This window comes from Protomyctophum bolini, assembly GCF_963924005.1.
Source record: "Protomyctophum bolini genome assembly, chromosome: 11".
NCBI lineage: Eukaryota > Metazoa > Chordata > Actinopteri > Myctophiformes > Myctophidae > Protomyctophum > Protomyctophum bolini.
Genome location: NC_137872.1, coordinates 24,927,356 through 24,938,286, shown reverse-complemented (window position 1 = coordinate 24,938,286; position 10,931 = coordinate 24,927,356). Strand labels below are relative to the sequence as shown.

The 10,931-nt window shown below is 40.6% G+C and overlaps 1 protein-coding gene across 1 annotated transcript; it reads right to left on the bottom strand.

The window, feature by feature from the left end:
- Window positions 1–240: 240 nt before the first annotated feature.
- Window positions 241–10,566, bottom strand: LOC308323375 (medium-chain acyl-CoA ligase ACSF2, mitochondrial-like; the record flags this gene model as incomplete). The annotated part of the gene is made up of 16 exons (XM_080775104.1): window positions 241–294; window positions 701–769; window positions 1,502–1,612; window positions 2,296–2,437; window positions 2,885–3,036; window positions 3,556–3,663; window positions 4,331–4,407; window positions 4,531–4,622; window positions 5,684–5,835; window positions 6,322–6,417; window positions 6,667–6,829; window positions 7,206–7,330; window positions 8,078–8,131; window positions 9,068–9,196; window positions 9,909–10,104; window positions 10,481–10,566. 16 exons carry the CDS (start codon window positions 10,564–10,566, stop codon window positions 241–243), a joined length of 1,806 nt encoding a protein of 601 aa, XP_080631230.1.
- Between the last annotated feature and the right edge of the window lie 365 nt (window positions 10,567–10,931).

Sequence of the window (10,931 nt, the reverse complement as noted above, 5' to 3'; positions counted from 1 at the left end):
CGACAGTCAAAGGTTATGCTAAAAGGATAGCACAAAAAGCCCCCTGGGGTTTTGGTTCCATTGTGGTCAATAATAGTAGCCTAGGTTAAGTTGCAAAGAATAACGCACAGATTCAGTGTCTTGCTGTCTCAATGGGAGTCAGCACATTCATCACGTTGAACTGTATGTATTCCATGTGCGGTTGAGCTGGAGACATTGCACAGCAGGCAGCATACTGTACACATACAGTAGCTTACACACTCAGGCCAGCCCCAGTTGCTTCTCGATGGCTTCACGTAGTTTGTTCTTCTGAATCTATAATAGAAATAAATAAATACAAATAAAACAGTAGGCTAAATGAAACACTCACATTTACCAGTGGTGGACAAAGTACTACTATACTTTATTTTACCTGTAAGTATCAATACTGCAATTTAGAAAGCAATGGCATAAAAATATATCCGTACGATTATTATATAATTAAAATATTTTGAAAATGCCAGATCTACAAGCTCGCAAAACACATTGTGAGCTTGTAAGATCGGCTATTTTATGCCAAAGTAACTAGTAGGCTAAGTAAAGTTTTCAAATAATTGTAGTAGAGTAAAAGTACAATATTTGCCTCTGAGATTTAGTGGAGTAGAGGTACAATTATTGAAAATTGGAAATACTCTACACCACTTTGATACCTATTAGTGTGACAACACTGAAAGTGTCATACCTTTCCAGAGACGGTAAGAGGATAGCCATCTACAAACACGACGTAACTTGGGATCTTGAAGTGAGAAATCTGTAGTTAAAAAAAACCAAAAAAACATTTGCATGCTGAATTTCACACAGCAACTGTGAGGAAAAGCAAAATGTCCGTAGTGCGAACATTCACAAAATGCAATAAATAGGATGTGTTGTATGAGGTATGAGTGACACCCTCATAAATAAGCGAGTTCTGTTGGGCTGCAGCCAGAGATCCGGTGGCCCAAGCAGACCAAATGGACCAGCTGTGCCTCGTCTGTGGAGCTGTTCAGACACACGGTGCTCATCTCTGACAGCTCGTTTGTTTTCTCATTTTATGTGAGTAATTTCACACCTACAACTGCTAGTTCAAAACTTTGTTATCAATATTTGAAACTTGTGTACACAGTAGTCTAGTCTGTGGTGTTGAGTCAGTGTTTATGTCCACACCACGCTTCTGCCAGATCATAGCTCTCTTCTGATTGGCTTGATGCTCTTTCTCGAAGCTTCAAATTGAACTTTTCTCAACTTTGACGCCTGGCTTTATGCTTTCCCCACCTCCTACCAACCACAGTGGGGGAAACGAAGGACGCTTCCCTCCAGGCTCCACTGCTGGTGTAAGTTAATTGAGCATATAGTTTCAGTTTCAGTTTCATTTGTATTTATAGTACAACATCACCTGGGCACTTTACTGAAAATACAGTAAAACAGTAAAAAGAAAAACGTTATTATGCGTCGTTACCATTGCACCAGTTTTCCTACTGGTGCAATGGTACCTGCCTCCACATACCTGTCCCTTGCAGAAAGCTCGTATCTCTTCTTCATTGGAGGCTTGGCCCGCCTTTAACTTGATGCAAGCACACACCTGCTCTCCCATCCTCTCATCTTTCACCCCGATCACCTAGGACACACAGGCAGAGAAACACAACACCAACAATGTACTTCTAACACCGTTCATGCGGATGTCATATCTTCATTGTTCATGAAATATTTAAACTGGAACATCTCAAAATTGAACTCTTCTCCAAAACCCCAAACAGTCATTTAGCTATGGATATATTAGCAGCAGCATGCGGTTCTTGTGAAGAAACGGAAAAGGCTTGGATAATGTAGGAAACCAAATGAATGTTTCAGTGGCAGTGCAATTGGATAAAGGCAGTGGATATTCAATTCTCCTCAGTTAGCATTGGTAAAAGATAGCCTACTATCAATCCAGCACTGCCCCCTAAGCGCATGCGTAAATGTTACTACTAATAGTGCCTATTATCAAGTCAAATCATTTTCTTATAACTGACCTGCTCAAATTCCAGTATAATTTATGCCCTGATTCTGTTATTACCAATTAGTGACGTAGTTTGAGTTAAATTGATTAATGAATAACTATTTCCACAGACCAAATCTACCACCAACTTGGTTTAACAGATAAATTATCTTTATGATGGTCCATATGAAATACATCTGTATGTGTATATGTACAACTCAAGAAGTTTTGACAACTGACAGAAACGGACTCATATTTTGAATGGTAGGTATGGAGAGCCTTCACCAAATTCTTTGATGCCCTCTAGTGGTTCTCAGTCTCACCTGCGCCTCTTGTACTTTGGGATGGGTGTGTAGAAATTGCTCTATTTCAGCAGGGTATATGTTCTCTCCCCCTCGGATGATCATGTCCTTTATGCGTCCTTCGATACGGCAGTATCCCAAAGCATTCAGACTGGCAATATCACTGTGTACAGACAGAACTCACAATGAACCCCGTTTCCCCTCTCTCTTGCATAATATATTAATATTCAGTACGCTACAAAATCCTGAGTGTTAATTTAAAAACACAATTAAAAATAGTGCAACTATTTTGAAAAAGCTTAATAAAAAAAATATATATATAAAAAAAGTGCAACTTTTGCAAATTAACACTCAGGAGTTTACAGTAAATGCACTGACTATTTTCAATATAATTTGCCTGTTCACTGTTTTAATCCATGGTTCTCAACCTGTGGGTCAGACCTTTACTTTTTGGATACGATGTATGGAAATAGGTATATAAGAATTGTGCAAAGTGGAAAATATTCGCTGGGAGCGACCACTGCCCGGTAGGAAAGTGGGTGGGACCTCATCTCGGAGCTACAGTAGGCCTATAGCAGTATTATGACATCAGTAAAGAAACGTTTTTTACCCTGTCCTGTACCAACGGTCTCTGGAGAGGACCTCCCTGGTTTTCTCCGGGTCCTCCCAGTACTCCAGCATCACACAGTAGCCCCTGATCATCAGCTCTCCCTGGACCCCCAGCGGGACTATGTCCCCCGTGGCAGGGTCCACGACCTTGGCCTGTTCACACACAGATTAGATTGTAGTTCTTAGAAAGCAGTACTGCCTTGCAATATTGAAGGTGTGTCCGGTGCCGATAACATAAGTGAACTTTGGAGGCAGCACTATGCTGCTTTGTTCAATTGTGTCAGTAGTGAACCCTACAGGCAAGTTAGAAGAGGAAGGGGTACTATTCAGCCCTCATGAGATCCACCAAGCCATAAGGCAACTAGCTGATAATAAAGGTATAGTGGCATGGACAATATTTCTGCTGAGCACCTTAAGTTGGCCAGCCCTAGAGTAGCAGCGCTGCTGTCCATCTGCTTTACAGGACTGCTAACACATGGTGTACTGCCAGACTCCTTGCTTACAGTGGTTTTAGCCAGGACATTTCACTACTGCTCAGTTGAGGTCAAGGTGAACCTATTTAGAGCGTACTGCACCCCGCTGTATACAGCCCCCTTATGGGTGAATTATAAGTTTGATTGATTGATTGTAGTGTGACAAAATGTGTGAAGTGGTCAGTGGAATCACATCTACCTCAGTGTGGTTCATGATGCATCCAATAGTGTTGACCTTCAGATCCTCATTGTCCAGAGGGAATCCCAGGAATGTCACTGGGCTGTTCTCCGTGGTTCCATATCCTATCTGATAGACAACACATTGTGGAACATTACATTACTGTATGATACAACACATATGGAACATTACATTACTGTATGATATACAACACATATGGAACATTACTGTATGGTGTACTTGGTGGGTTAGTACAGGGTCAGGTTAGGTTGTACAGGGTTTGATGAGGTCAGATCAACATATGGAATGTCAGAACATGTCAGCTCCATATGGAGATCTAAGGGTGGCAGCGGGGGCAGTATCTTGAGTGTACAGGGTTTGATGAGGGCCCAGGTAGGGCCGGGCCTTAATTTTCAGGCCTGTTGAGAACTCGGCTGCCGGGCGCGGCTGCACTAATAACTTTGTGGCAGGCCCGTCTAGAGTTTGAATGGGGGCTTTCCCATGTATGTGAATAAAATGTGAGTGTCATGCTATATTACTAGCAGATGGTGAGGAGTGGAAACGATTGATTGAATATTTTATTAGGCAGAAATGCAAACAGCAACAGAGTACAGTCAAACACAGTCTTGGTCTAAGAGGATAACATGACATTTCAATATTCAATATAACAAAATATAAAACACTATAATATGATGGGTGATCACCTGTCTAAGGGAGAAGCGATCATTCTCCCTTTGGCCTGCTGAAATGTGGATTTTAAAGGAAGGATATGGGACAGATGAGCTACTGTACTCACCATCATCTCTTCCACCTTCATGTCTGATATCAGTTTCTTGGCAACCTCAGGAGGACAGGTGGAACCCGCCACGATTCCTATATGAACATCACAGACGCCACAATAGTAATCACAAATGCCGATTAATATTGGAAAATATTGATTAAGCCATCACTAAAACAACCCATTGATCTCACAGGTCACACACACAGGTCTCTTACCAGTTGTGGCTGACGACAGGTCAAACTTGTGGAAATCCGGCTGGCCCAGCATGTCGATATACATAGTGGGGGTGCCATAGAGAATATTACACCTTTGGGAGACATATAGACATATACAGTATATGTGTATTAGCAGTGTATTAGAACTCATGCGGTATTATTACTTGCGCAAGCAGAGCGCGCAAGTAATAGTTTTCGTCCAGTGCTTCGATGCGTATGTTGCCGTTTGATGTGTATGCGCCGTGCCAGCGTATGACGTAATGACTAATTGTGCTTGATATGGCAGTGGTGTCAGATTACATACATGTATACATAGGGGCATTACCTTTAATCCTCCCTACACTAAAACATATCGTCATTACGTCACCATCGAAAACCAATTACACCCAGGCATTGGGTCCTTTAATCCACATCTTTATTACGTCATCATTGAGAGCTAGTTATACCAGTTATACCCTGACGTCATATGCTGCTACGATACATACGCACGCATCAAACGGGGCATACGCAAAGTAACGACAGTATACCGCTAATCAACTTACAAATTACATATACATAGAGGCATTTCCTTTAATCCACCCGACACTGATCGACATATACGTCACCATCGAAAGCCGTCACTCATCCGTATTAATTACTACATTACGTAATTGATTGTTGTTAATTACATAACGAAAGAATGAATTTGAAATGCTTAAATAGAGTTACCTTCATGTTCTTCAACAGATCTCAAAAGTGTCAGACAGGTAAATACTTTTCAAGTAAGTCATAATAAGACTTACTTTTTTACCTCCAAAAACTAGGTACGTAGAAAATAGCTAAACCTAATAATTCAATATTTCAAACGTTTTTTGCTGAGATTTGACTTTGTAGCGGTCGACAGTACTTGTGTGCTCTGCTTGCGCACTAGTAGGCCATTATGGCCTACTAGTGTGCAACAAGCAAGTAGGCACTTGACAGAGTGCAGTTCTATTTATTACTTAGATTTAACCCCTATTTCAGAAATAGCTCACAATGTGTCATATTGTGAATTTGTGACGCATTTGTGACCTTATAGATATTTTGAAAAATATGTATTTTTTTATTGTTTTGAGATTCATTCATTTATTGAAAAATAGGGGTCAGGTTTAGAGTGTTTAAGTGCATGTTGTACTTTTCATTCTGAATGGCCTCTAGGTTGGCACGCCCGTCAAAGCCAGCAGAAGGAAAGACCAGCGTGATGCCATGCACTGCCATGCACATTCCTCCCAGCACCGAACCGAAGCAGTGATACAATGGCACTGGAATGCACACTCGCACCTGAGGCTGATGTGAGAAATACCATTATACAATAAGCATACTGTATAGAGCTGTCACCATTACAAAATTTAAGTTGACGATTAATTGACATCCAAATAATTGCAACGAATGATTTTATTGTGTGTTTTTGGCACTGAACATTGGAACATACTGTATATAGGCTTCGTATCGTTGCACAGGGCAGATATGACAAATAGCTTAAATATAAAAGAAATTACTGACATATATGGATTTAATAATTGTATACTTTAAAAACAAATGTTTAAAACAGAGGAAATAGATGATCTACTGTACAACGCATTACTTTGTGGCACGTAGTTAGCTTGTAGATCTGTTATTTCTGTATTTCTTTGTATATTTGGAAATGCATGAACATTTTCAACATCAAAACAATTATATTGCAAAATAAATTGCAATTATCCTAGTTATGTATACCTAATTTAACTGAAGTCAACTCAATTATTTTTGGTGAGCAACAGCGTATGCACTTACCCTCCATCCATAACCCATCCGGAGACCCAGTAAATAGGCATTATTGACAATATTGTGGTGTGAAAGCGTAGCTCCCTTTGGACTTCCTGTAGTGCCCTAAAACAAGTGATGGACAAAGATTATTACCTTTTTTTAACCATTAACCCTGCTGTAGCATAAATATTTTGTGAAAATCTTCCAATATATAAACGATAAACCGAGTTGTCAGACCCGAAGAAGCACTCCCTGATAATTTAATTATTTATCTGAGATTTCAGAATGTTCAGCTCTTCCTCATGCGAAGCAAAGTTACAATACATTTACAATGTCATCATAAGTACGATGGGATACGGTAGGGAAGCTCACCGAGGTGAACTGAATGTTGATGGGGTCATCACAGGACAGCTTGCTCTGCAGCTCCATCAGTTCTCTGTGGTGTTGACTCCCTGCGGCTTGAATTACGTCTTCCACAGTCAGCATCCCTGACTGTCTGCTGTCTGTCACAATCACCATGCGTAGGTCTGGTAGACTGGCAAAAAAGAACGAAAGAGAAGAGAATAAATGCGTCGTTGTGCAGGGTTTATTCTGAATTCCCACAATCGGTGGTGGAAGATATTTTTTGCTTAAAGGCGGTAAATGATATTTAGCAACAACTTTTTTGTTAACCGGAAATACTCTTTCAGGTTAGACCAATTTCTCCCAAACAAGAGAGACACAATAATTCTGACAAGATACTGACAGTATCATTGATGCTTACATGATACTGGCATGATACTGACAAGATAATGACCACTGACATACCGATCATGATTCTGACCATGACACTGAATATACGCCAATATGATACATATTAAGGAATTATTTTGATTAATATGTGATTTGTAAATGTTTTCTGTGTACTGTACCTGGAGCTTGGAGCTTTGATCATGCCTGATACAGATGTGCCTATCTCTGGGCATATCTCCCTCAGCATCGCACAAAACCTCTGAGTTTTAAACTTGGTAGGGCAGACCACTGCTTTGCACTGGACCTGTATATACAGTATAAAATCAATCCACTTGAAATCCAGCATCAGTATTCTGAGGGGAATATTAGCCAAATATATTAAGTGTAGGCCTAAAGCTAAAACAGGAGGGGGCCTTGTATAGACTAGACCCCTTGGTAATCTGATCAACTAAGCATAGCATTTAAGTGGTGTGTGGACAAATCAAAAATGGGACTGTATTTGTGTGTCATCAGAAACAGCAGACGTTTCTTCTCCACTTTATAAACAGTGGCATTGTTCTGGAATCTTTCGGAGAGCACTTATAACACAGTTAAACAACATAATGAGACAGACACAATTCAGAGGAACACAATGTACTGACTCAACACAACTCAGTCAGGCTTCAGCTTATAACACATTCCTACCGCCTCAGGGAGTAGGTGGGTCTTAACACATGAGAAATGGGAAGACCCCCTCAGACCACACAAGTCACAGGTCAAATGTCAGTAAAGACAGAAAAGTTTCCAGAAAAGCTTCTCATAGTTTAGTTTCCCATGAGTGATTTGATCTCCTTAAATGTATAACTTAGTGTATTGCACATTTCCTCCACAGCATGTGCTGTCGAGGTCACGTTCCTCGACAGCATGTGTTGTGGAGGAACGTGACGGAGAGATAACCTTTGGCCTTACCCCATATGCTTTCTGACACTAGCCTCACACACTGGCCTTACCCCATATGCTTTCTGACACTAGCCTCACACACTCAATTCAATTTTATTGACACATACTACACCTTTCTCAGGGTAAACTCCAGTTCCTTCAGCTGATAGGCTGGGTTCACGGACACCTGCAGGGACGACAAACCATTGCAAAACTACGTTGAAAGATAACGTGTGACCGATTTGGCTTCAATCTTGATGACTAAAAATCAACAAACCAAAAATGTATATGCTACCGCAGTGGTTCCCAAACTGTTTGTGCCCGAGTAGCTCACAATGTGTCACATTTTATAATTAAAAAAAAAGAAAGAAAAAAAAACCCCAGTGAAACTTATAATGTACTATGTATAGTTGTATAATTACACCAATAATGTGTTGTGGTTGTCACAGTATCTTGTGGTTGTCACAGCACACCTGGACACCTGGAAGCACTGCTTGATTAAAGGATCATTTGTGACCAATAGCTTCAAGCGGCAATGGCAACTAACAAACAAAAAAGGCATATGACCAGTGGTGGAATGTAACTAAGTGCATGTACTCAAGTATTGTACTTAAGTACAAATTTGACGTATCTTTACTTTACTAGAGTGTTTCATAATGCATAATGACTAGGGGTGCACGATTATGAAATTATGACCGATATACAAACTCTGATTATTTGCAGGGTCATATCTGCAGATACCGATTCAGACCGATTCCGATATTATACGGAGGACAACAATGGAAACAAGCCTATATACTATAGACCCAGCCTAGGGTCTTGGCCCAAAGCCTGTTAATAATCAATCAATAAATAGCCTATACTCTTTTCCAAGTGTCTGTTTTCACAACAACAATTTTTTATGGGCGACATGCTACAGATTATAGCGTGCATCCCTAATAATGACTATTTGGTATATTTTGATGCCAAAACGTAGGTCAATTTTGAATACCACACTTTAACTTGTAACGGAGTATTTCTAAATTGTGGTATTGATACTTGTATTTAAGTAAAAATGTGAGCTAGTACTTCTTCCACCACTGCATATGACTGACTGTACATGGCAGATATCTCCTGAACTGACCATTACGATGCCAGCCTTGGCCGTAGCAAACTGGAAGAGAATCCATTCATACGTGTTTGGGCCCCATACTCCCAGTCTGTCGCCTCTCTTCAGACCTAGTGCTAGGAGACCTGCCGCTACGTTGTCAACCTGCAACAGTACAAATAATATCATAACAATTTACACATTCTAGAACAATTATAAGATGCATCACATCCATCATAATTGGAAGAACAGACTCAATTTATCTTTTTCAGTGTAATACCTAACTGACACTCACATTTCTGCAGGTGCTAAAGTCCACACAGGCAACTAGCTTACATCAGTATGTATGCCATACAGATACAGTACCATATATTTTATGGTGTCTGTTTTGCATAACCATAAAGCACATTGTAAATTCAATGTGCATTATGGTTAAGCAAAACAGATAATATAATAGAAGTTAAAACATATATGAAATAAGAATTTGATCCCCAGAAATGCATTGCAGCCGACCACCATTTCAAAATATTTTGTTCCAGGGACCCATGCACAGAAGCAAAGATTGGAGTTGAACATTTTCACTTTAAAAGATATATCTATTCAAACATTTGCACGACTTTTCAAAATAGCAGATCTACAAGCTCATAGTGCAACACACAATTCCGCGCTGTGAGCTTGTAGATCTGTTATTCTTTTAATAACCAAGTATAGAAATAATGCTTTTATTTTTAGCTCAAATCTAAAATGACAAGGATGCTTTCCCGGTGTTAACGGGTTAAATGTGGTACAGCTTAATAGAATCTAAGTGTATAGCATTTTAAATGTGGTACAGCAGTGTATAGCTTTTTAATTTGCAACAGAGCCATGGGACACACACATCTTGCTGAAACTGGGCAAACGTTTTCCGAACGCCATCCTGCAGGAAGACCATGGCCTCGCGGTCCGGCCAGCGCTCTGCGGTCGCCTGCAGGCTCTGGCCCACGGTCAGTGGGAGCAAGGAGACGGACGAGGTGCCGTGGACATAGCTGGTCGTCAGTGAAGGGATGTGAGGAGGACTGTCCACGTGGAGGGATCTGAGGTGGGCAAACAAATGGAAGGAAATGCAACGTGATGGGAGAAAGATGAATTAAGAAGGAACACGGAAGGAAGACTTCACAGACCTCAACCCATTCTGGGCGGGAACCCCTATTGGTATCTTACCCCCTCAGGCCGGGCACCCATATTTGGGTTCTGTACACTTGTACAGTATGTACAGTATTCAAAAATGTAATTTTTTTGATGCTGCTATATAAATATTTGAAGTTTTTCAGAAACCTTAGGTCAGGATTTAGAGGCGTTTTTAGAATCGGCCTTAGGCCTAAATGGGTTAACCTCAAAACATGCCCGGGCCTCTTTAGCATCAACTTATTTGAAAAAGGGGGCCTTTAAAATGTTATTCTGTAAGGATACACACCGAGCCCTCCATGGCCAGGCACCTCCTTATCTCTCTGAGCTGCTCCAACCGTATGTGCCCAGAAGGTCACTGAGATCCACATCACAGGCTTTGCTGGTTGTTCCTCAGACAAAACTAATAACTAAAGGTGATCGAGCCTTTGCAGGTTTTGCCCCTATAGGCCAGTGATACTCAACCTCAGGCCCGCGGGCCACATCAGGCCCGCGAAATGGTAATTGTGGAAATGGAAATTGAGGAAATTGCGGAAATTGAAATTGCGGAAATTGCAGAAATGGTAATTGCGGAAATTGCAGAAATTGCTCTTCACTTATAGCTATCTATTTTCAGGTAATTGTTTTATTTTACTCAGTCAGCCATATCACTACTCATTTTTTTTTCATGAAAAAGGTCATAGCTGGGTAATCTATTTTCAGGCAAATTGTGTTTATTGTATTTTATTTTACTCAG